Source organism: Desarmillaria tabescens (genome assembly GCF_030435595.1).
Source record: "Desarmillaria tabescens strain CCBAS 213 chromosome Unknown EV420scaffold_47, whole genome shotgun sequence".
Taxonomy (NCBI): Eukaryota; Fungi; Basidiomycota; class Agaricomycetes; order Agaricales; family Physalacriaceae; genus Desarmillaria; species Desarmillaria tabescens.
The window spans coordinates 335,195-358,583 of NW_026848346.1; the positions used below are offsets into that span (position 1 = coordinate 335,195).

The following is a 23,389-nucleotide window of genomic DNA, read 5'->3' on the forward strand; positions in this document are numbered from 1 at the left end:
AGTACGCGGGACTAAGTACTCACAGCGTACGAAAAACTGGATTTAACAGTTCCAGCAGCTTGTGGTCAACCCTCTTGAGCTCCATGTATTTGATGAAGTAGAGTGTGCCTGCTCTGTGTTCACATGACAATTAGGGAACAGGTCTAGGAAGGTGCGTTCAGTGCCTGAACACCTCGTTTTGATGTTCCTGTAACCGTCACTAACCACTGGTGATGTGCTTAGTCGGCCTTTCCTAGCCCTGGATCCCTCTCAGAGGGTCCTCTTCGAGTTCAAGATGCTTTATGCACGATGACATGTTCAGGAGAAATGTCCCCGGGCATTCGTTTCCCGATGTTGAAAGAACAGTCCAAGTGAAATTAACCGCACACCTTCCATACAAGGGTATTAATCCAGCCTCCCGGTCTATGGTCGAATCAATGTCCCGTTTCCTATAGTTTTAAAGAAATAAGAACAGAAAAAGAAATCGCTGAGTCGTCACAGAAGCGTCAGACGCGATCGAGCCGTCATTCGGACCTCGCCAGAATGTCCTCGATTGCTTTCCTAACGCAAATTGCGTCGTACTTCGGATCTGTAACCCCACTTTCTGAACGAACTCGGGTGCACCGGACACCCAATGCCTACGATGATCGCAACATGTGCGTCAAATGAGATTGCCGGCTTCCAAATCAGAGAAAGAACCCACCGTTATTCGATCAACGTTCACGCGAATATTTGTTCCTTCAAGGTAAACAAGATCGGTAATGAAAGCGGAAACCGGATAGGTTGTGCTGGCGCTACCCAAACCATAAGATCGATGTTGATAGTGGGCATTGAGAGTTCGCGTTATAGCCCTGAACCCACTGTTATCAAATAGTTGGAAGGAAACAGCTGGAGAAGATGAACACAGACCGAATGTAATCTTCCGCAGTATAGCCATCCGTTTCTCTGTCGTTCTGCGTGTTAACTAGATGGGAAAGTCAGAGTAGCCGGGTTACCATAGTTATGAGTGCACTCACGTAGGAGAATCTTGGCCCGCAACGTACGTGATCGTGCTATGGCCGTTGCGACTCCGCGTAAAGATAGGCATGGGATGATACTGAGATAATTATAGGTCAGCAACTAAAAATATACAGTTCATTTGCCGAACCTCGTCCAAAGAGAACCGCAAGAGAAGACGAGGACATCGTGCGTAGACAGACTTGATATATAATCTGGGTTCGGTGAAGGGTGAATTTCCATACCGTATGCATTGATGTAAAATAGTCCTACGGACCGACGCCGAGACGTGAGACTGCGAAACGGGATGGTTAACCAAAATAGCACTGACTCGATATCCGCGAAGGCAAAGGTTCGTAAGAATCCTTTCCCTGTGGCTCAAACATGACATTCTGACGTTGGGTCTCAAGACCATCTTCTGGTGACCATGGATCGGCTTCACTAAAATTGATTGACGGAGCTACAGTGGGTACTGGATGCGATATCTCGCATTGTCCGATGAGCCTTTCTCCATTGTCCTGTCCACGGTGACACGTTAAATGCGAGTAAACGCAGATGGCTAGTGCACTGACTAACTCTGCGGCGATAGTAACCGTATGGTTTGTCACAACCACTGGTAATATATTGGCCTGGCTGTTCGTTATAGAAGAAAAAAGGAATATTGCAGAGGGAAGCGATCTGAAAAATCCTTGCGCCGCAGCCAAAAAATAATTACCGATGCTATATGGTTGAGTCATGCTCAGTACGTCCAAGGAGATAGTATTTGACATACCTTCCATTAACAAAGTTGAAATTCTTGTGCGCTCGTTTGAGAAGTTCGCTTTCGAAATAAACGAGAAAGCCTACGATCAATATTCAACCATCTAGTGATCATATACTTCAAAGGCAAGGCAAGATACCACGGATAGTTTCCTTTCTATCATTCGGAATGCCATGCCATAATGGGCTTCGGCCCTCAACAATCTCTCTCCACTCTTCGCGAGCTTGCCGCTCTGCATAATGCGCAGGTAGACGGTAAGCGAGAAGGTTGCGAATGGCTTCCAGTGGAGATGAGGCGGGAACGGAAGGAATAAGGCGAATTAATCTGGACCTTATATCGCCTACAAGATACTGAGAACCTGAAAAAAAAATGGTGGTTACTAGCCATACCTATCGAAGGTCCCCCAAGTACGCGTATTATCTCGCTCGACGAACCGCCGTCGTCGGAGACAGGAAGAACGTAGCACGCGTTTCCAAAGGCAGAGCATATTGAATTACCGCCCGTGCCGCCTGAGATTACAACAAAGGATGTCGTCGACGCCTCGGAAGCGTCCTGCGTCGAAGTCGCTGGGGTATTTGCTGATGCTGGTGTGGAAGTCTGATATCTCTCTTGCGAGGCTGTCACTGGCAAGTCAAATACAGAGGATCCAGGGCTATTCGTTCCAGAGCTCTGAACTTTGAGGTGCAGACTTGGTCTATTTCCATGGTCCATCAGAAGCGGTGTCGTGGTCAAGTCGTGGTGGTTATATCGGAAGATCGGTCCGGGATCCTGTCTCAATATGTTCTCGCACAGCCACAATGGTTGGCACTTGCAACGACTATCATTCGACCATGACCGACTTTCCTGCTTTGACCGGTTTTTACAAATTTTTATTTCTCTACTTGGAGCCCAGTGAGTTCCAGCTTTTGCTATTTACTCGCTTGTTATGCCGACTGATCGGCCTGTACAGTGTCGACGATGATACCTGCAGTCATGATTCTCACCTTCCCGGGTGCGGCTTGGTTCTATCACGAACTGATTCCGACATCTGCTCCTGAACCCTTAGAAGCTCTCGATGCTCGTTCAAAGCTTGCAGTGTGGCAGCTTGGAAATTGTTAGTCCATGTCGCGCCAGGGTTAATAGGAACGTTCTTAATTACGCTCTAGGCTACTTGCTTCTGGGCATGATATCCACGGTGGTGTTTCGCACCATCAGGAACGCAGTTCCTCAAGACCCACAGTTACAAGAACGACTTGTTGGATCGCTCTTGTTTTGTTTGGCCGTCGCGGACGTAAGTAGGATTTCGAATTTGGCAAATTCTTCAGTTGAATTAATGTTCTCTCTTACAGTTATCTCAGTAAGGTTGGCCCTTGCTTCTGTGCACTTGGTACTCACATTACTGTAGTATCTTCACCTCGTTCCTTGGCATTGGTGAAGAAATGAGGTTTAATCCTGCTGCCTGGAATGCAACCACGCATGGTAATATCACGTTTACTTGGTTCTTATTCTCGGTCAGGTACGTGCAGCTCTGAAATAATAATATTCCGAGTTTTACACTCCATGTAGAGCTTCATGGTTCATGGGTATCGGTCGTCAGCGATTCTACTATGGGCAGTCCGGAAATAAAAAGAGTAAAAAACAAGTCTAATCTCCAGGACCCTGTGTGTGTGGATGCTCCGTCGGAATTGAATACTTAAATCATGCTTTGGGAATATATAGCGATACAATGCAGTTAAAATTTGAATGGGGGTATATGCTTTATAGCGGCAATCCACCTGTGACTGCAATGAGATCATGGATACAGAGCGGGAAAACATTGGACCTACTGGCTACAAATAAATAATGGTCATCCATTCATGACTGTAAAGCGTCGCGGTGGCCGCGGGCGCGGCGGAATTTTGGTGCGGTGGGAATCTGTGGCATCTTCATAGTAACTAGAAAGCTCCTCTGACATATCAGGAAATCCTGGCGAGACAACGGATGCCGTTTCTTCATATGTTTGTCTGCGCCACTGTTGGACAGAGAGCAGCCGGTTGTAATCTTCGGAAGAGATGCCCGAAGGAAACGGTGAACCATGATCCTGCGTGTTGAAGAGCTCAGCTTGGAGAGGTGGAGGGCGGTGACGAGCGTCGCGTGGCGACATCACGTTAGGTGGCTTGTTGATGACCTTTTGAACCAGAAGGTTGGGGTTGAAGCTGAACGAGCGACGATGGCGTCGAGGCTGCACAGTGCCAGACGGCTGCTGGTTTTGGTTTGAAGGTCGGTTAAAGCCAGGCACGTGTATTGTTAAAGGAAGGATCTGAGAGTTTTTCCGTCTCAATCTCAGGTAGGCATAATATGTGAGTCCTATAATCAACGCCCCACCCAGCGTCGCTAGGACACCGGCAATGATTTTGCTTCGGGTTGCGGACGAACTAGTATTTTCCAGGGCTGCCGATGAATTTAGTGTCGGACTAGGTACCGCAACAGGAGGATATGTCGGACTCGGTTCATCATCGTAGCTAATAGTCAACAATAATCATCTTGAGACATGGTATCATGAGAAAGTATCAAAATTTACTTACGAATAAATGATAGAGTCCAAGAGAATCAAAGATGCATCACCTCCGCTATGACCGCTCTGGATTTGGATAATGTGGCTACCGGGAGATAACGTCTCGCTGGCAAACACACTCGTATTGTATTTGTAGCCTAGAGAGGATGAATCCTGCTCTGAGCTGTAAGTACCGGCTTGAAAACCATCTAGGAAAAAAGTCATATCGCTTTTCCCTCTATCCGGAACTGATCAATTCACGCGTTTCGTTAGACAGCGAGAAACCCACGTCAGGTGTTCCGAAGCGGGTGCAAGAATACAGTATACGTAGACCGCGGTACCTAGAGCACTGAATTTAGGCGATTGAAGCACATGTATTGTTTTTACACACCGGAGAAAGAATACGATGCTTGAAGTACCGATGGACTTCCGTTCTTCTGCGTCACCGTGCAATGAGAGTCTATAGCAGAAACAGAGGGTGCATACATACAAATTTACCAACATGCCAAGTGTTATCATATGTTTTGGACGCGTCAATTTGGGCGGAACAGTTATCGCAGGTGCTGTTGACAGTCCAGGCGTCTGCTGGAGTATAAGATACTGTATTTCGAGTTATGGGGTCCTCGTTTTGGTCGTCAACAGTCACATTGACTAGAGTAGCCAAAGCGGAAGAAAAGAAAAGAACGAGCGAAAGTGAACATAGAAGAAAACGCATGGAAGAAGCAAGCCGAATCAAATGAGTGGATGTGCAGAGGAAAATGAAGCACCAGGCAAACACGAAAGCGAGCTTTCTCCTCATGAAACGTCTCGGGACAAGCATAAAATATATACTTTCGTTGACGCTTCACATCAATGGGATGCTGTGTAGTGAGCATATGCTGTGATTGATACTGATTTCGAATAATTCTGGCTAGGGACCAATAAGGGTGAGACGAGGTGAGACGGCGGTTGCTACTGATCGGAGTATGACTAAGAATAGATTTGATCAGGCGTTGCCTTTTACGAACATTTTGATTCTCCGGATCCGTCATCCAACAGAAAAACTATCGATGTCGTCCGAAGACATTGCAGAGGAGATTCGCGACGTTTTCCCTGACACGGAAGAAGTTATTGTCCAATACCTGTCTGGATATCTCGTCGATGATGCCGGAGAAGAGGAGGACGTTCTTCAGGTCGCGCGCACGATTCTTGAATCTCTTTCTGGTGGCGAAAATGACAAGCTGGAGAAGCTCATGGACCGGTTGGGTGACCTCCTGGAGGACCAGCTTAATGCACGACTCAAGAATAGATCTGGGCCTAAGCTACAGAAATTGGATAAAGTGATGGATATGAGCAAAGCTCAAATGTCCAATACCATAGCATTTACCGAGGGTGTTGACTTAGAATCTATCAACAAGGGAAAGTGCGTTGATATCGCTTTCTCGTCCCGCTGCGTGTGCTCAATTTCAACGTCTCAGGGCATCTCGGGTCGATGTTAAGAAACTTGAAAAGCAGGAAGCTAAGCTCAAGGTCGGTAGCCACCAGTCCACAAGTGTCTTCTTCATATCTTAACGGTATACGTCTCAGGCGAAGATTGAGAAACGGGCAAGAAGGGATCTGTACGAAGGATCTAAGCTGTTGGATGCTCATCGGAAACAGGTGCGTTATCGTCCCACTCATATTACCCGCGCAGTAACAAGCGTCCGTTTTCGTTTAGCAAACGTACGAGGAAATGTATATGAAGGTTTGTCTCTCATCGCATGCTCACAGCATTCTTTCGTTTGAACGGGACGCAGATCAATCCCTTGGAAGCCGTTAACTCAAAGAACAAGAGTCGGGACATTCATCTGCCCTCAATCGATGTCAATTTTGGGTCAAATCGTATTCTGTATGCTTGAATATGCCTTTTCATCTGTAAGGAAACTTATGAACTTCGTAGGACTGGCGCGACTTTGACTTTGGCTCATGGACGTCGGTACGGTCTCATCGGGCGAAACGGTCAGTCATATCTTACATCACAGTCCACATCTCAAACATGACCACGTCCGCTAGGTGTGGGTAAATCAACATTGCTACGGCACATTGCGATGCGAGAGGTTCCCATCCCGGCTCATATCAGCATTTTGTTCGTGGAGCAAGAAGTGAGTCGCAGCTATTAATGCATACCAGCCCCGTTATCAATATTGGATTCTTCCAGATCATTGGGGATGATACTGCCGCTATTGATTCGGTCTTGAAGGCGGATGTCTGGCGAGACCATCTCTTGAAGGAAGAGGCTGCGCTGAATGCTAAGTTAACGGAACTCGAAGCGGAAGGCGATGACAAGCGGTTCGAAGATGCCAGGGAAGAAACATCTTCGCGACTGGCAGATGTGCATGCTAGATTATCTGACATGGATGCGGAGAGTGGTCCTGCTAGGGCAGCCTCCTTGTTGGCTGGCAAGTGGATACTCTGATATGATTGCAGGCGTTGTCTGATTGTCACTTTTCTGTAGGTCTTGGATTCGACGAAGCGGATCAACAAAGACCAACGAAGTCATTCAGTGGTGGTTGGCGGTGAGCTTATTTGCTGCAAAGCAGTCTTTGGATGGCAATCTAATCCGCCACAGTATGCGTCTCGCGTTAGCACGCGCGCTCTTCGTCAAGGTAGTCATATCTTGATGCTTCACCATTAATTAATCTCATCAGCTCCGTTCGTCCAGCCTGCTTTGTTACTGCTGGATGAACCTTCAAATCACAGCAAGTGGATCAGTTGTAACCCGCATGGACATCACTGACGACATTGCAGTTGATTTGAATGCGCTCGCTTGGCTTGAAGATTATTTGCAGACATGGCAAGGGACACTGCTTGTCGTGTGAGTAATCCATCGCGTATGCATATATAATTGATACATTAATGGCTAATGTTGGCCAGTTCTCATGATCGTGCATTTCTGTGAGTCGTCCCTTCGGGAGTTCCGCACCTTTCTGACCGGATCTAAGGGATGCAATCGCCACAGACATTGTTCATCAGCACTCTGGTCGCTTGGATTACTACAAGGGGTAAATCATCTGCTCTTTGTTGCTTTGTTATCTTTTACGCATACGATGCATTCAGGAACTTCACGCAATTCTATTCAACAAAATCGGAACGTGATCAAAACCTTCGTAAAGAGTACGACGCCCAGATGGAGTATCGGAAACATCTTCAGGCCTTCATTGATAGATGGAGATACAACGCTAATCGTGGTAGGTCTGGCACACCTATTGGACTAGACGATGCAGTAATAAATTTATATCAGCTGCGCAGGCGCAATCCAGGATCAAGATTTTGGAAAAGGTCAGTTGACCGGTACGAAGTATGGTCTGTGGTTGATATTCTATCTGTTCTAAAGCTGCCCGAACTCGAACCTCCAGAGGCCGATGAGACGGAGAGTTTCAAGTACGCTTTTTTGGAATACCTCCCTTATTGATCTTAATGCCCCTGTTAGGTTCCCAGAAACCGACAAGATCTCCCCGCCGATACTTCAAATGAACGAAGTCACATTCGGCTATTCTTCTGAAAAGATCGTTCTCAAGGGTGTCAATATCGATGTTGGCCTGGACTCCCGGATTGCGATCGTTGGAGCGAATGGCAGTGGAAAGTCAACACTGTAGGTTTCCCATTAGTTTGGTGGCAATGGGGCTGACTCCTGGAACAGCATCAAGGTCTTGACGGGTGAATTGCGGCCTTTCTCTGGTCATGTCACACAAAACGGGAGGTTACGAATGTATGTCTCTCTTTTTCCGTTTCAAGGCTTTATACTGAATCTTGCTCAGCGGTTATTTCGCACAGCACCACGTCGATTCTCTCGATCCGGCGATGTCGCCTGTACAGTTCCTTGCATCGAAGTTCCCCGGTAAAACGGAGCAAGAGTATCGGCAGCATTTAGGCAACTTCCAGATAAGTGGGATGACAGGGTAAGGATACGCCTCTTTCGTCTCTTTCTGGTATCATTGATGTATCCACCTAGATTACAACTCATCGGAACACTTAGTGGAGGTCAAAAATCGCGTGTGGCCTTTGCAGTGTTGTCCCTTCAGCGACCTCACGTGCTGCTATTGGACGAAGTAGGGCTGTTCATTCCTTTTTTTCCCATGCTTACGATCCATTTGATTATAGCCTACTAACCACTTGGATATTGAGGTTCGGACTGACAGTGCTGTTTAGATCATCGGCTAACCCGAGATATCGTACAGGGTCTTGATGCTCTTATGACTGCCCTGGACTCGTGGAATGGAGGTGTCATCGTTATCTCCCACGACGAACGATTCATCACAACAGTGGCGAAGGAGGTGGGTCAATGTTCCATCCTTTAAATAAGCACTGACTGACATACCCTCCAGCTTTGGGTATGCGGCGACGGAACAGTTACAAAGTTCAAGGGTGATGTACAGAGCTATAAGGTCCGCGTTCGGCTGTCCTCTGCTGTATGCTGACTGACGAATACTCGTATTATAGCAATTGATTGTAAGCAACATCAAGATGAAGCCTTAGCGGCGACTAGGTCTGTCTTTGTATATTGCTCATGTTTAACTACACTGCCTTTATTCTTTACGAGACGCTGAGAACACGAGACTGTCAGTGTACGAATTCTAAGGGAAGATATCATCGGATCTACTAAATGATGAAATGAACTATTCTGTCCTGCGAGCCCAGCCATATTATAATTGAACATCTGAAGTTGAGCGTGATCGCGTCACCGTGCCCGCCGTCCCGGAACGCGTAGCTTATATAATCCGCCGAATTTTTTTGCGCCTTTCACTTACTTACTCCTCCAAGTCCAAACACGATTCACTGTCAGCCGCTCTCTTAAAATTCCTATCATTTGTATATGTCCTTGTGCAGTTTTAATGTACTGTGCAGGCCAAAGTCCTTTTTACTGAAAGCCCTCCGCTGCCAGACGCGTCCGGTCAGTCACGTGGCGCTGTTTTGCAACGCGTCGCGATTGGTCTTGTTGAATCAGATCTTGAGCACTGCCATCATCCACACTCGCCACCGTTCCACCATGAGCTCATCCGAGGGCGAGTACGGTAACTTCGATTCGGGCTCAGAGTCGGAAGACTTCGTGCCTACCACTAAGAAGGTGCGTCTTTCTACTGCGCTCCTCGTCATCGTGGCTGACACGGCTCGAAGGCAAAGGCTCCCGCTAAACCCAAGGTCACCAAGGCCAAAGCCACTCCTGCCACGAAGTCCAAGGCTGCTTCCTCGAAGACCGCCGCCCCGAAGCCGAAGGCAACAAAGAAGAAGGTGTTAGTTGACCACGACGACAATGCGGAGGACGCTGCGATGGAAATTGATTCGGACGTGGACGACGATGCAGGGTCCTCTGCTGCTCGAGTAACGCAGCCTACTGCTCCAGGGAAGAAGAAATCGGCTTCAGAGACTTATCAAAAAGTGCGTCGTGGCTGTTGGTCAGAGGGCAACGTATTGATAGCATCTCAACAGCTTACGCAACTAGAGCACATTCTCAAACGTCCCGACTCATATATCGGAAGCGTTGAGACTATTACTCAAGCCATGTGGACGTATGATGCAGCCACTAAGCGCATGGTGAATCGCGAAGTCAAATTCGTCCCCGGATTCTACAAGATAGTAGATGAGATTCTCGTCAACGCTGCCGATAACAAGGTACCAGGCCTGTATAGTCATCTTGACAATGAAGCTGACATTTCCGACATCTGCAGATCAACGACCCAAGCATGGACACCATCAAGGTCAATATTGACGTCGAGGAAGGAACCATTTCCGTCTATAACAACGGAAGGGGTATTCCCATAGAGATGCATTCTCAAGAGAAGATGTATATTCCAGAGCTCATCTTCGGTCACCTCCTCTCTTCCTCCAACTACGATGACGACGAGAAGAAATTGACTGGTGGACGTAACGGTTATGGAGCGAAACTTGCCAACATCTATTCCCACGAATTCACTGTTGAGACTGCCGACAAAAACACTCATCAGAAGTACAAGCAAACTTGGACGCAGAATATGAGCATCTGTGGGAAACCAAAGATCACGAAGAACGCCAGGGGAGAGGAGTGGACCAAAGTCTCTTTCAAGCCCGATCTCGCGCGGTTTGGAATGGACTCCATCGACGAGGATACAGCAGCTCTATTGCGCAAACGGGTGTATGATATGGCAGGGACGGTGAGGGACGTGAAGGTTTTTCTTAATGACGAAAGGGTCAAAGTCAAAAACTTCAAGCAATACGTCGAAATGTATCTCAACTCTGCTCAGGCGGAGGCTGAAGACAAGTCAGGTGGCGCCGCTCAATCGAAACCAACGGTGATATACGAGCAGATTAATCCGCGTTGGGAAGTTGCTTTCGCCATCTCTGAGGGATCGTTCCAGCATGTCGCCTTTGCCAACTCGATTGCTACTGTCAAAGGTGGTACCCATGTCACCCTCATCTCGGATCAAATTTCGAAGAGCTTGTTGGCAGCGGTCTCGAAGAAAAACAAGGCCGCTTCTGTAAAAAGCCAGCAGATCAAGAACCATATGTGGATCTTCATCAATGCTCTCATCGAGAATCCTACATTTGACAGTCAAACCAAAGAAACCTTGACTCTGCCTGCGTCGAAGTTCGGGACGAAACCCGTTGTGTCGGAAGATTTCCTGAAGAAAGGTGAGGATTTATTGCTCCATGTGGCGATGCCATTTAACATTCGGATAGTCCAAAAGTCTCCCATCATCGAACATATCCTGAACTGGGCTCAATTCAAGGCCGATCAGCAAATCAAGAAAACCGATGGCACGAAACGTAGCAGGTATGCTCCATGTAACTTCCGGCGACGTTATCTGATACCTTTCTTTAGGATCACAGGTCTGCCTAAGCTGTCTGATGCCAACATGGCCGGCACCAAAAATGCCAAGAATTGCACTCTTATCTTGACAGAAGGAGATTCTGCCAAAACTATGGCCCAGGCGGGTCTCAGTGTCGTTGGACGAAATAATTTTGGTATATTCCCCCTTCGTGGTAAAGTTTTGAATGTTCGCGAAGCAAAACACGACCAAATCATGAAGAACGAGGAAATCCAGAACATCAAGAAGATTTTGGGCCTGCAGCACAACAAAGAGTACAAGGATGTTTCGTCGTTGCGGTACGGCCAACTTATGCTTATGACGGATCAGGTACGTCTTGTCGACCTCTGAAGTGTGCGGGATATTCATGTCACAATAGGACCACGATGGCTCTCATATCAAAGGCCTCCTCATTAATTACCTTGATCATTTCTATCCGTCTCTATTAAAGTTGCCGGGATTCCTTGTTGAATTCGTGACACCTATCGTTCGGGTAAAGTTTCTTATAGTATCTTGCCGTAATCTTTTCATTAAAACTCGACAAGGTCACGAAAGGCAACCAGCGTAAAGACTTCTTTACTATTCCTGAATACGAAGAATGGGTGGAAAGAACGCCGGACTCCGCGAAATGGAAAGCGAAGTATTTCAAGGTACGTTTACACCTAATCCATCGTTACCTCGGATCTCCATGTTGCCTACAGGGTCTCGGTACAAGTAAAGACACTGATGCCGTTGAGTACTTCGCAAACATGGGCAAGCATGTAATTCCCTTCTCGCCGCTCAAGGAGGAAGAAAGAGAAGAGATCGACCTCGCTTTCAGTAAGAAGAAAGCCGATGAGCGAAAGGAATGGCTTCGTCAGTTCCGGGTGAGTTTTGGACCTTATAACAGACGCGATACTTATATGCCGCCAGCCCGGAACATTTTTGGACCACAACTTGGATGAGATATCCTACTCGGAGTTCATCAACAAGGAGCTTATTTTGTTCTCCATGGCTGATAATATTCGATCTATACCCTCTGTTGCCGATGGGTTGAAACCTGGTCAAAGGAAGATCATATGGTCTTGTTTCAAGCGAAATCTGAAGTCGGAAATCAAGGTTTGTTAAGGAATCATGTTTCGTCAAAGCTATTGATTAATGCGCGGATCTTTTAGGTGGCCCAGCTTGTTGGTTATGTCTCCGAAAAATCTGCGTACCATCACGGTGAAGCTAGTTTAGCAGCGACTATAGTCAATCTCGCGCAGAATTTCGTTGGATCCAACAACATTAACTTGCTTCTTCCCAACGGACAATTCGGTTCTCGCGACCAGGGTGGAAAAGATCATGCCTCGCCTAGGTATATTTTTACAGAGCCTTCCCCTATCACTCGATCGATCTTCCATCTTGCCGACGATGCACTACTGAACGCCCAAGAGGACGACGGGCAGGTCGTTGAACCTGAATGGTATCTCCCTGTTCTACCCATGATCCTAGTCAATGGAGCGGAGGGCATTGGTACCGGTACGCCCTGCTTCGGTGTCTTTGAACTGGTTCCTGACAAATATCATTCCAGGTTGGAGTACGAACGTTCCTTGTTTCAATCCAGTCGACATTGTGGCCAACCTTCGCCGGCTAATGAATGGCGAGGAAGTGGTGCCTATGCATCCGTGGTGGCACCGCTTTACCGGAGAAGTCAAGCCGACAGGAAAGAACAAGTATGAAGTGATCGGTACCGCGAGGAAGGTCGACAACAGCACTGTCGAGGTAACCGAACTTCCTATTCACAAGTGGACCGCGAACTTCAAAAAGGATCTCGAAGCAATGATGGCTGGTGACAAGACAGATGCAGTCAAGGTGGGGTCCGTTCGGTACCGTCTTAGCACTCTATTCACTCTGTTTGCAGAATTACCAAGAGCACCATTCCAACGAGAACGTGCACTTCGTGATTGAGATGAATCCTAAGGAGATGGAGAAGGCGGAAGCTCAAGGCTTCAACGAGTACTTCCAGCTCACGACAAAGATTAGCACTGCAAACATGATATGTTTCGATTTTGAAGGCAAGATCAAGAGGTATGACTCGCCAGAGGCCATCGTGGAGGATTTCTATCCTATACGCATGGCGTACTATCAGAAGCGCAAGGTATGTCTTCTTACTAATGGCCGCAAATTGACACTAAGCAACATTCAAGGACTACCTAGCTGGCGAACTTCAGGACGCCTTCGAGAAGCTCTCGAACCAAGCCCGTTTTGTGCAAATGATCGTGGACAAGAAGCTTGTCGTGTCGAACCGCAAGAAGGTGGACATTGTCGCTGACTTGAGACGTCATGAATTCCGCCCGTACCCCAAGAAGCCTAAGGGTCCTAAGGTTTCAGACGACAACGAGAACCAGGACAACATAGACGAAGAAGTTGACGACGAACTTGATACTGACTTCGACTATCTGCTTACTATGCCGATTTACAACTTGACGAAGGAGAAGGTACCTTAGGACACTGGTTCATGTAGTCCGCATTCTGATTTCGACTCGCAGATTGACAAACTCCGCCAACAAGCTGCTGACAAGGAGGCGGAGCTTCTTGCTTTGTTGGAGGTCACACCCAAGCAAATGTGGAACGAGGATCTCGACCACTTCTTGGTCGTGTATGAGGTCAGTGTTTGCCTCGCTTTTTTGCAGCGACGAAAATGTTAAACATCTATAGAAACATCAACATGAAGTCCAACAAGCCGCGATGAAGGCTAGTGGCCAAAAAGGCAAGAAGAAGCAAGGCACCCTGAAGACGCGGAAATCTATCGGATCACGCAACAAGGGCTCAGACGATGACGAAGACTTCAAGCCTGTCAAAGCTGCACCGAAGAAAAAGCCGGTTGGAAAGCCGGTGGCGAAACGTGAGGATGATGACGATGATGACATGCCTCCGCCACCAGCGCCCAAGCGCGCTGCAGCTGCCAAGAAGAAGCCAAAGGACGAATCTGACGACGATTTTGACCTTGTCGAGGTTCAAAAGCCTGCCCCTAAGAAGAAACCTGTGGCTAAGTCAAAACTGCCCGAGTCTGATTCCGACGACGATGTTGCCATCGTAGCCAAGAGCACGGACAAGGGCAAGGAGAAAGCGAAGCCAGCACCCAAGCGGAAAAGGTATATTGCAGTGGTTCCTAAATTGTATTTTTGAGTCTAACGCCGTTTCAGTTTAGAGATGGAGGAGGAAGATGACGTTGAGGACGAGCCAGCGCCCAAGAAGAAGAAAGCCGGGACCTCCCAGCCAGCGGTTACGGACTACTTCACCAAGGCTGGGCCTTCTGAACCCAAGAAAACGAAGCTAACTAAGAAGATGAAGCCAGCTTCTCCTCCTAAGGCGAAGAAGTCACCTCCCAAGGCTGTAGATAGTGATGACGATGACGACATGGACTATGATGCTATACCCAAGCCTCCTCGTACCGCCCGGCCCCCAAGGTCGGCAGCGGCCACAGCTAGTAGAAACTACATGGAAATCGAAGACAGTGACGAGGAAAACGGAGATGATTCGATCTTCGTCGACGAGGATTAGTAACTTATCGACATAGAAATTCTTTATAATAGGTGTATTTATACGTGTCATTTCATGTCTTCTCATGCGTTATTAATTTTTCTTTTGCTGCTATTGATGTGTGAAGCTCTAAACGCGAACATCACCCCATCAGACGCGTGAGGCGTCGAAGCACCGACTTGCCTAACTTGGAAGTTCTTGTGCCTCCCACGAGTTTCCGTTCTGTGGTAGCCACTCCGTGTTGCTTCCTCCACCTTTCAGCCGGACAGGTATGGTGTACTATTATCAGCTGGGCGGATTCGAAAACCGACGGCTTGACTTTAGATGGGCTGATAAGTAGGTGTATCTGCTGTCCTGTGTCCTTCCCGGCTGACATTTCTCCAGAGGACATTTTTGGGATCATAACAAACTTGCAGGAGATGTGTTCACGGCAGCCAAGGGTGGTGTATTACAGCTAGCACTTGGTATAGTGGATTAATTCCCCTAGTGTATTCGATACTGAATTTTGTCTCAAGGTATTGCGAACACCGGCGCTTCATATCTATTGATACCTGAGCGCCGGGTGAAAGACATTGCGCGTAACTGCCGTCTACAATACCCCAATCCGGAAACAAGCCTTACTGCCAGAGATTTTGAATCCATATCTCCCATTGAATTCAAAAGCAGGGACGAACTATCCAAGAAGCTCGGATCGCTGGCGTCTTCCAAGAACAACAACAGGAGAAATGCCATGCCCCCAATGGACAGGAGCAAAGCCAACAAAGGCTATGATTCTGTCGCGATGGATCCCGATAGACGTAACGATGGTTTATATCGCCCGCTTTTCGAGCACGGGAGGTGCGTAGACGCTTAAATAGATCTTGGACTGATCAAGATGGACTGAGTTGGCTTTTACTACAGGGTACTATATCGGCTGAAGCAGAATATACTTGACGAAACATTGATTGAAGTGGATAGATCATCATGGCTCGAGTCCTTCCGGATGTGTTCCTTCATCTATAACAGATGGCAATCGGGTAGCCCAACGATATTAGATATCGGCCTTGCTGAAGGAGCGCCCGGGCGGCTTGATCCTCCGCCAGCCGTCAGACATCTTGTCGTAAAGAGGAACAAGATGCTCGACGCGGGGAAACGCGACGTCAGTTGATTGTCTACATGAATTTAGACGTAATGATTAATTTTCTTTTACAGAAATTTATATACGGCACTTCGGAGGAAGTTGACGAAGAGGGTGCGACTCGGGCGGTACAGGATTTCTTTCGGAAGCGCGATTCTGAACCAATCCTGCTTCTTGTTTGTGGGCGGAGAGACACTCTAGAGGTCCTCGGTCAATGTTATGGTGTGGATAGCACGACGTGGGGTAATGGTCTCAAAGACCTCCTCCAGCCTTCATCCAGAACTCGCTCTCAGCACCCGGTTTATATTGTAGACGTGAAAGAGATGGCGCTCAAACACCTGAAGGTCGACGAACAGCAGCTCAAGACGGTACATCTGATCTGTACGAAACTGGGATTGATCCCTCGAGGGCAGGTTAAGACTGTGTCGGCTGGGAACGATTCTAGGTAACGACGACACTGAGCATTACTTTAGCTTTCTGATTCCCTTGGGTAGGAGGATATTTGACGCTTGGACGACATTGGTCGAAGGACCGGCCATCGATGAGGAGCGTGAGCTACGAGAACCACCTCGCCATATGGTGTCTCCATCGGCCAATAACGATGGAGATGATCCAGGATCGGATTTTGACCCGAATGATATTGAACAGCAAGCGCCTGCAGTGACGGTCTCGACGCAAGCTGGTCCAACTGGTGATGATTATTTTGAGGATTCGGATTATGGTGATGATGATGAGTGAGGACTTTGCACCAGTAGAATGCCAATAGGCAGACCGACGCCAAAGTCAAGCGAGTAATTAACCATTTGTTGTATTGAACAATTCTGTATTCTCGAAGCATATTTTTACACTGAAAATGATGATTACTTATAAAGGATTGTGATTAACTGCTCGTAGATAGCCATTGGACTTCAGGGGATGCCATATCGACAACCCTGATACCCGCTTGACGGAGTTCTTCTTCCACTTTGTGAACGTTCTCTTCAGATCCGTCAACTGCTTTTGTGCCATCTCTAACGAGAACAACTTCGAAGCCCTCCTTTCGAGCGTCCAAAGCGCTAGCACGGACGCAATAATCGAGGGCCAAACCCACGACATAAACCCAGTTCACTCCAGACTTCTTCAGAAAATCAGATAACCCACTGTCACAGATCCTTGGGGACGTGAACGGGTCGTAGAAGGCGGAGTACATCTCCACACGGCTATCTACGCCTTTTTCGATCACGGCGTCTATGTTGTTAGCTGCTGGGTCCATGCCCTCGACGAGCTCTGAGCCTACGGTGCCTTGTACACAGTGATCCGGCCACAAACGGGTCTGGTATGACTCGCTTGGGTTGTAGGGATTTGTGATTGTGGCGAATGAAGTGAAGGGTACGTTGTTAGGCGCCGTGTGATTGGAGGCAAAAGAAACGTGGTTGGGTGGGTGGAAATCTTTCGTTGCGACCTTAGACACAAATGCGGGTAAAGTTGCGAGCTTTTTAATTATTGGTATGATGGAGCGCCCGTCTGTAACAGCAAGAGAGCCATCCTAAGACAAGGGGATGAATGAAGCCTTCGACAGATGAGATACAGCTTACAGGAGGGCAGAAATCATTCTGCATGTCAATAATGAGCAATCCAGGCTTGAAATTTTGTGGACGACTAGTAGTCATCGTGAATGCAATGGGTGATGTCTGTCGACTCGTCGGAAGTTCAAGGACAAGTTCCGGAGGATCGGACCGCACAGCGTGGTATCTGATACCTTTTTGGTAGACGGAGGAAAGTAATTCCGCTCCTACTCACAGAACGAGCATGTGAGATTCACCGGATTATTCAAAACCACCATGGCGCCTGGGTTCTTAGCAGTATTCTCTGAGCCAGGAAAGCAAGTAACTCTGGAAGAATTCCAAGGTAGGGTTCCGGTTACCACAATATTGAATGAACATGCGCTTACATGGCTTTTCAGATTGGTACAACAACGAGCATGTCCCGCTACGCCTTAATCATCTCCCGTCATTTCTCACAGGAGCAAGATTCAGTGCATCCGATGGAAAGCTCCCTGGGTGGTTAGCTGTCTATGATATCGACGACACTGCTATATTCCAACACGAGAGCTACACTCGCTTGAGAGTCACTCGTAGTCCTCGAGAAGCAGACTTGGTCAAGCGGCTCGAACTTCTGGACCGTCGGACGTATGAGCTATCATACGATTCTGGAGAGTCCCAGAAGGCTTCGTCGTTCAAGTCTACGGACCCGACGAAAGTCATTGTAACTTACGGGATTACCTTGGAGGATGGTCAGATTGATGGGTGGACAGCGGAAGTTAAGGGAAAGTTGTCCAGTGTGGATGGCTGGATTAGGACAAGGGCTTATCTCTGCATCGACAGCCTCAAGTCCGGTGTTGGTGTACCGGAAGGACCGGAGGCACAGAAAGTACCCAAATACCTGATTATTCATGGTAAGCACGCCATATTTTTGTTGATAATTGTGAGAACTCATGTATTCATTTTAGAGGTGACTTCTGCTAGCGTATTAGAGGACGGGGCATTTAAACGTGCCTTGTCCTCACCAGACGTCGAAGAAGTCAGGACTTGGGATTTGTATCGGGCGTATCCATGTGTCGCTCAAGGAAATCTTGAAGCATCCTCAACCTAAGAAGGACTACTGTGGTTCCAATGAAATCAGAATGAGAGTAAATACAGTAAAGTTGAATTCGAAAGAGCTGCTGCACTGCTTAGCCGTCAAATAACCTGTGTCCATGTACTTATCGATATTTCAAGTTGCTCCGATGTTGCCAGAATTATCCAGAATTATCCGTCGTTTGGGCATTGCCTTCTCAGTAGTTGCTCAGCAGAATTGATCAGGATGAAAGCGTGGTCCGTCGGGCCGATGGAGTAATGGCCCCTTAATAACGCTGAGTTCCAGTGCCTTCTACCTTCGCCGTCATGTCATCGCACAATCCATTTCGAGATCCTGCACGCTTGCAGCCGTCGTCGTCGCCACCTCCGTCGCCACCACCGAAATCTGAGCCCAGTCGTTCACATCCTGAACCTTCTAGTCCTTCCGCTGCATCCACTTCATCACCTGCTACAAGCGCAGTAAACCCAAATAACTCGAGCGCTAGTCCGTCTTCCCAACCAAGCGAAGAGCTGCGGTCAGACCCCACAGGCCTTACAGAGGAGTTACCGCCTGCGTATACACCGGGACCGAATGTTTATCAGGGAGAAAGCACGGTGGAGTTTGGTCCAGCAAGACCGTTTCAGCAACCACCACGTCCACATCCACCACCGCAGCCGCAGCCTGAGCCTGTCCTCCTGCAACCGACTTCTGCAGGCTGGTCGACCTCGAGCTCGCACAATCATCATACTGGCCGGCCACCTTCGCTACTGCAACAGTTAACTGGTCAGTTAGTATCACAGCTGACCGGTGCTGGTAACAATGGCAGCTATTCTCGTCCCGGTTGGTCGGGATATCCTGGACAACAAACATACAATAGTAGCCTCTCTACTCCATCACTTCCGCCTCGACCGTCATCTGCTGGCGGCAGATTCGCGCCTCCACCCGGTCCTCCACCCAATAATGATGTCCCACCTCTACCTCCACGACGCAGCCCCGTTTCTGCAGGCGGATATGAGCCTCCTTCAGGTCCACCACCTCGCTCGGGTCCATCGTCACCTCACTCTGGTCCTCCGTCTGCCGGCTCGCAGAACGGCCGTCCAACGACTACGCCGGTTCCAGGCCATCCTCTTCTAAATAATAACCGTCTCCTCGTGTATCCAACTGGATACCATTGTGATAAATGTAGGGAATGCCATGTTGAATGCTGGAGTTATCTAACTGGTTTTTTTAGGTAGAAATACTGGATACAAACATAATGATCCTTCGCATCCGTGTCGGAAGTGCTGGGCCAGGTATTCCAAGCCCTTCTCTGGGGCGCTCATGTATACGGATTTTTCACCGGAATCTAGGACGACTGGAAATTTCCAGCGCCCGCTTCCTTCGTACCATAGCCCCCAGTCGGCATCCAGCTCTCGTCCTCCACCTCCCAATCCGGGATACCAACCTTCATATATTACGCCGCACCATGGGTTCCGACCTCCACCGCCGAGACCGCTAATTACGCCGATGAATGGGCTAGGTCGGGCCCCTCGAGGCGCTATTGTGTATCCCACGGGTGATCCTCGAATAGGCGGGAGACTGTGTTGGCGGTGTGAAGGAAGTGGGCTGATTTCGTTTCTGTTTCTAGAGGATAATTGTCCGGTCTGTGGGGGGGTTGGAAGGATATTCAATTAAGTCTGCTTTGAAGTATTGACGTTGTAGCATTATTTGGATACTGTAGCTAGTCTCATCATTTGCGATGCCATTAATTACTGTGCTGTTAACTTTTGTCGCATTGGTTTGCCCATCCGCAGTTTGTACAATGCATAAAATTAGACCCATCGCTTCTCACCCGTATTCCTCGCAATTTCAGGTATTTTTGAATTCTTTCACTTATATTTGGGCGTCACCATGAGTGAGAATGGAATAGCGCCTCCGTGGTTGACGGCTGTGTTGTTAGGACACAAGAAGCTACCTGGTATCCATCAGGGCGGTAATTTTGGAGGAAGAAAATTTTGCGGGTTGGAGAAGGTGAGCTGTGTCCTGGAGGAAGCCCTGGATGATACTGACGGTGAACTGCCGAGGCCGAGGCCTTCTAATAGTAGCGATTTCAATAGATTCAAGCGCCAATTTTTTCATCCATTTAAACATTTAGTCGGGTGACCTTCTTCAGTGGTGATGCTTACTTTTAATACGTTGACCGGCGGCATCTGGGGTGTCGGCCAAAAGTCACCTCCTCAGGAAGATGCCTAGCTAGCATCGCCACTTTGACAACGTAAGATGAACAGTGTGGAAGGATACACCGCACTATTTTTTGTATCAAAGCAAGATAACATTAGATCAGTTCTCGAGCGTCTCTTCAAGCTTCCCCTCGCATAATGCGATATGACTAAACAACAACCGTGGGAAAATCGGTACGATCAGGTCTCGGCTGTGCTTCCGTGCGTAATTGGAATCGATTTCACAGTAACATCTACCTCTCTCCCTCGCCCAGCATGAAGGGCTTCACCAAGGCGGTCAAGCGGTGAGCCCACACCCAGCGATTCCCGGGAAATGCACTCAGATTGTCTTGCAGGACGCCGTTCATGGTGACCAGCAAAGTTGGCATGTCCAAAAGTAAGTCTCCGACGGGTCCGTTGCCCGAAGCTGTGACGAAGTCAATGCAGAGTCCAACGATCCTGAATTCGATGACTATCAACGTCATTTTGCGGAAATGGAAAAGGCTAGTGAGAAGTTTATTAAGGATGTCAAGTCTTTCCTTGATGCTGTCAATGGTGAGTGCTTTTTGCCCGCTGCCGTCACGCGATGTGGTACTGAGCAGGAATAGGTCTCTTTACCTGTGGGGCGGGCTATGCAACGCACTTTTCGGTCCTCATGCATCCCATCTCGGGCGAGTACGATCTTATTGGTAAACATCCGGAAGCTGGGCAGACTATTCGTAATGTCGACAAGTATGAGACCGCGATGGAAGAGCTACGGGCGAGTGTCGGACCCGAGCTTGAGCTCATCGAGAGTAGAATAACGGGTCCAGCGAAGGAGCTGCAGTCGATAATGAAGCTGATCAGGAAGAGCATCACGAAACGAGACCATAAGGTGTGTGTCTGTTCTCAAGGTCCTTGGAGATGCAATCCTCATGATTCTTTTAGCTGATGGACTACGACCGCTTCAACAATTCCCTGACTAAATTACGCGACAAGAAGGAGAAATCTCTGAGTGATGAGAAGAATTTATTCAAGGCAAGATCACATCTTCAAGTGCATCATGAAACACCTCGCTGACTGGCAACAGTTGGAACAAGACTTTGAGTTGGCGACAAACGAGTATGACTTTATCAACAATGCGTTGAAGACTGATCTACCGCGTTTCATGACGCTCTCGACCCAATTCATTGATCCCCTCTTCCATTCATTCTTCTATATGCAGTACGTGATAAATGAAACTCGTTACGGGGTCAGGCTAATGTTGTCTAGGCTTAACATCTTCTACCTAATTCTCGAAAAGATGAATAATTTTGCAGAGACAGCTAAATACGACATCTCCAATGTTCCTGGTCAACAAATCTGCGACGATTACGAGCAGAACCGAACAGACGCATGGAGTCAGATCGAAGAAATGAATATCACTAAGAGGATTATCTCAGTTTGTAAGTGGGATCCTTTGATCTTCCCTTTCCCGATGGGCTGACGCTGTGCAGCGAAACTTGTGCAACAGAATCGCGCGGCAGGAGGCGGCTTAACGCGTAACTCGTCAAGTGCGACGACCTCATCTTACGGTAGTTCCACAAAGGCGCCAGCCCCGCATTACACAGCCCCTTCCGCGTCGTCATTTAAGAAATCCCCTCCACCCCCTCCCCCCGCTGCTGTAGCTGCTCCACCACCACCTTATTCTGCCTCTGTCGTAGCTGCTACGAAGCGCGCGCCTCCTCCTCCACCCCCTCTGAAGCCTAAGCCGGCTGCGAAACCGGCAGTGCAATATGTAGTTGCCTTGTATGATTTCGCTGCTCAGGCTGAAGGTGATCTGTCGTTCAACGTTGGTGATCGAATAGAAATCGTAGAAAGGACGGGAAGTGCAGAAGATTGGTGGACGGGGAGGTTGAATGGTCAACAAGGGGTGTTTCCTGGTGCGTTTTCTTTACATCAAAACAGTTCGGACGATCTGATTTTTTCGTTGCATATAGGTAACTACGTGCAAGAGACGTAGATGAACTGAGACGTACGAGCGCAGAGACTATAAGAAGCCGTATATTTATTACTGTTTAGCTATTATGAACAGGAGAGAAGATATTCAATGGACCCATACGTTGTCTTGTTGTGATGTCGTCACCTCCGAGAGCAGCTCAGCACCCTACTGTGCGGTAACTATCTGATGGTGCCTATGTGAGTTACCGTCGTGATATGATCCGGATGGATGAGGGTCCAAGGGAAGCATCGGGATAAGTACGTTCACGTCGAGCTTCTGTGGATTGGAGTCATAAAAGTTCTTGGTTTGGAGTTTCCGACCTTCGGAGGTGCCATAATTTTTTGTTATTGATGCTAATCACTGTCAATTTAGCGGTTCAGAGGTGGCTTTGGGCGGTACCGCTTGATTAAAAATGGTCGCGTCGAGTCATTCTGGTCAGTGACTTTGAAATTCCGAATCGCGTCGCGTTTTTGGCCGCATTGATAGAAGCCACCAAGTAACGTAAGTCTTATCTCGAAATCAAGCTTGTGGTCGGGGAGTCATAGCCTGGGCGGGCCATTTGAAATAGATCTTGGTGTCAAGATGCTCGGCGCTGCTGCAGCAAACTAGCCACGTATACAATGTTGTCCAACCACGTACGACCTAATTGTGGACTGCACAGTATATGTGCATGACGTACGAGGCAATAGAATTGAACCTACTACGACAAGACTGTGCACTGCAAGCCCAAAAAAATTTTCATCGACGGTTCTATATCAACGAAGTGAGGTGTACGTCGGTCGGGGGCTATGTTTCCATGGAATTCCAGCGTGGTCAATCCGGGGGTGATTGTCTACGGCAAATAAGCGCCATGCCGTACGTGTACCGGGCAAGCAAAAATCTGTCAGATCTACGTACTGCGAGTTTGAGAAAAAGATGCGCAAGCTAGTTGCGTGAAACTGGTTACTACTCGGGCAGGTGGCGTGACG

The 23,389-nt window shown here is 48.2% G+C and overlaps 10 protein-coding genes across 10 annotated transcripts; 7 read left to right on the forward strand and 3 right to left on the reverse strand.

The window, feature by feature from the left end:
• Positions 1 to 123: 123 nt before the first annotated feature.
• EV420DRAFT_905775 (UPF0052-domain-containing protein) lies at positions 124 to 2,486 on the reverse strand. Its single transcript, XM_060483946.1, has 10 exons — positions 2,125 to 2,486; positions 1,875 to 2,075; positions 1,748 to 1,817; positions 1,548 to 1,695; positions 1,307 to 1,493; positions 1,127 to 1,244; positions 996 to 1,075; positions 889 to 943; positions 683 to 830; positions 124 to 617 (listed from the first exon to the last, which is right to left on the reverse strand). Exons 1-10 carry the CDS (start codon positions 2,444 to 2,446, stop codon positions 504 to 506), a joined length of 1,443 nt encoding a protein of 480 aa, XP_060325835.1. The 5' UTR covers positions 2,447 to 2,486; the 3' UTR covers positions 124 to 503.
• A 44-nt stretch (positions 2,487 to 2,530) lies between these two features.
• EV420DRAFT_1570836 (uncharacterized protein) lies at positions 2,531 to 3,561 on the forward strand (the record flags this gene model as incomplete). Its single annotated transcript, XM_060474292.1, has 7 exons — positions 2,531 to 2,626; positions 2,685 to 2,828; positions 2,881 to 3,005; positions 3,064 to 3,071; positions 3,120 to 3,230; positions 3,281 to 3,375; positions 3,434 to 3,561. Coding segments are annotated over 6 exons (566 nt in total), but the record flags the coding sequence as incomplete, so codon positions are not given.
• A 713-nt stretch (positions 3,562 to 4,274) lies between these two features.
• On the reverse strand, positions 4,275 to 4,962 carry EV420DRAFT_1276697 (uncharacterized protein; the record flags this gene model as incomplete). The annotated part of the gene is made up of 4 exons (XM_060467975.1): positions 4,275 to 4,485; positions 4,537 to 4,588; positions 4,639 to 4,681; positions 4,738 to 4,962. The coding sequence occupies 4 exons, from the start codon at positions 4,960 to 4,962 to the stop codon at positions 4,275 to 4,277; spliced, it is 531 nt and encodes a 176-aa protein (XP_060325837.1).
• A 292-nt stretch (positions 4,963 to 5,254) lies between these two features.
• On the forward strand, positions 5,255 to 8,935 carry EV420DRAFT_1570842 (P-loop containing nucleoside triphosphate hydrolase protein). The gene is made up of 25 exons (XM_060474293.1): positions 5,255 to 5,649; positions 5,705 to 5,756; positions 5,814 to 5,885; positions 5,944 to 5,970; positions 6,023 to 6,114; positions 6,166 to 6,224; positions 6,279 to 6,367; positions 6,424 to 6,664; positions 6,721 to 6,781; positions 6,835 to 6,871; positions 6,928 to 6,964; positions 7,014 to 7,080; positions 7,140 to 7,160; positions 7,208 to 7,267; positions 7,323 to 7,453; positions 7,507 to 7,544; positions 7,600 to 7,646; positions 7,696 to 7,857; positions 7,906 to 7,974; positions 8,024 to 8,164; positions 8,218 to 8,314; positions 8,367 to 8,390; positions 8,444 to 8,539; positions 8,591 to 8,650; positions 8,706 to 8,935. Exons 1-25 carry the CDS (start codon positions 5,297 to 5,299, stop codon positions 8,739 to 8,741), a joined length of 2,169 nt encoding a protein of 722 aa, XP_060325838.1. The 5' UTR covers positions 5,255 to 5,296; the 3' UTR covers positions 8,742 to 8,935.
• Positions 8,936 to 9,106: 171 nt separating this feature from the next.
• On the forward strand, positions 9,107 to 14,663 carry EV420DRAFT_1767854 (DNA topoisomerase II). Its single transcript, XM_060480939.1, has 17 exons — positions 9,107 to 9,330; positions 9,381 to 9,641; positions 9,693 to 9,875; positions 9,932 to 10,871; positions 10,920 to 11,013; positions 11,062 to 11,377; positions 11,427 to 11,540; positions 11,593 to 11,697; positions 11,749 to 11,913; positions 11,960 to 12,145; positions 12,202 to 12,547; positions 12,600 to 12,880; positions 12,930 to 13,166; positions 13,216 to 13,506; positions 13,558 to 13,674; positions 13,727 to 14,163; positions 14,215 to 14,663. The coding sequence occupies exons 1-17, from the start codon at positions 9,253 to 9,255 to the stop codon at positions 14,570 to 14,572; spliced, it is 4,509 nt and encodes a 1,502-aa protein (XP_060325839.1). The 5' UTR covers positions 9,107 to 9,252; the 3' UTR covers positions 14,573 to 14,663.
• Positions 14,664 to 14,748: 85 nt separating this feature from the next.
• EV420DRAFT_1570846 (uncharacterized protein) lies at positions 14,749 to 16,462 on the forward strand. The gene is made up of 6 exons (XM_060474294.1): positions 14,749 to 14,887; positions 14,936 to 15,015; positions 15,067 to 15,388; positions 15,452 to 15,689; positions 15,743 to 16,113; positions 16,163 to 16,462. The coding sequence occupies exons 1-6, from the start codon at positions 14,823 to 14,825 to the stop codon at positions 16,404 to 16,406; spliced, it is 1,320 nt and encodes a 439-aa protein (XP_060325840.1). The 5' UTR covers positions 14,749 to 14,822; the 3' UTR covers positions 16,407 to 16,462.
• Positions 16,333 to 17,449, reverse strand: EV420DRAFT_906109 (Isochorismatase-like protein). The gene is made up of 2 exons (XM_060483949.1): positions 17,243 to 17,449; positions 16,333 to 17,193 (listed from the first exon to the last, which is right to left on the reverse strand). Exons 1-2 carry the CDS (start codon positions 17,315 to 17,317, stop codon positions 16,549 to 16,551), a joined length of 720 nt encoding a protein of 239 aa, XP_060325841.1. The 5' UTR covers positions 17,318 to 17,449; the 3' UTR covers positions 16,333 to 16,548.
• On the forward strand, positions 17,408 to 18,444 carry EV420DRAFT_906091 (uncharacterized protein). Its single transcript, XM_060483948.1, has 3 exons — positions 17,408 to 17,555; positions 17,611 to 18,102; positions 18,157 to 18,444. Exons 1-3 carry the CDS (start codon positions 17,489 to 17,491, stop codon positions 18,297 to 18,299), a joined length of 702 nt encoding a protein of 233 aa, XP_060325842.1. The 5' UTR covers positions 17,408 to 17,488; the 3' UTR covers positions 18,300 to 18,444.
• A 73-nt stretch (positions 18,445 to 18,517) lies between these two features.
• Positions 18,518 to 20,117, forward strand: EV420DRAFT_1570850 (uncharacterized protein). The gene is made up of 2 exons (XM_060474295.1): positions 18,518 to 19,445; positions 19,495 to 20,117. The coding sequence occupies exons 1-2, from the start codon at positions 18,590 to 18,592 to the stop codon at positions 19,935 to 19,937; spliced, it is 1,299 nt and encodes a 432-aa protein (XP_060325843.1). The 5' UTR covers positions 18,518 to 18,589; the 3' UTR covers positions 19,938 to 20,117.
• A 554-nt stretch (positions 20,118 to 20,671) lies between these two features.
• Positions 20,672 to 22,546, forward strand: EV420DRAFT_1570855 (uncharacterized protein). The gene is made up of 9 exons (XM_060474296.1): positions 20,672 to 20,766; positions 20,818 to 20,858; positions 20,909 to 21,016; positions 21,070 to 21,335; positions 21,389 to 21,478; positions 21,531 to 21,664; positions 21,713 to 21,885; positions 21,937 to 22,362; positions 22,420 to 22,546. The coding sequence occupies exons 1-9, from the start codon at positions 20,738 to 20,740 to the stop codon at positions 22,440 to 22,442; spliced, it is 1,290 nt and encodes a 429-aa protein (XP_060325844.1). The 5' UTR covers positions 20,672 to 20,737; the 3' UTR covers positions 22,443 to 22,546.
• Positions 22,547 to 23,389: the final 843 nt, after the last annotated feature.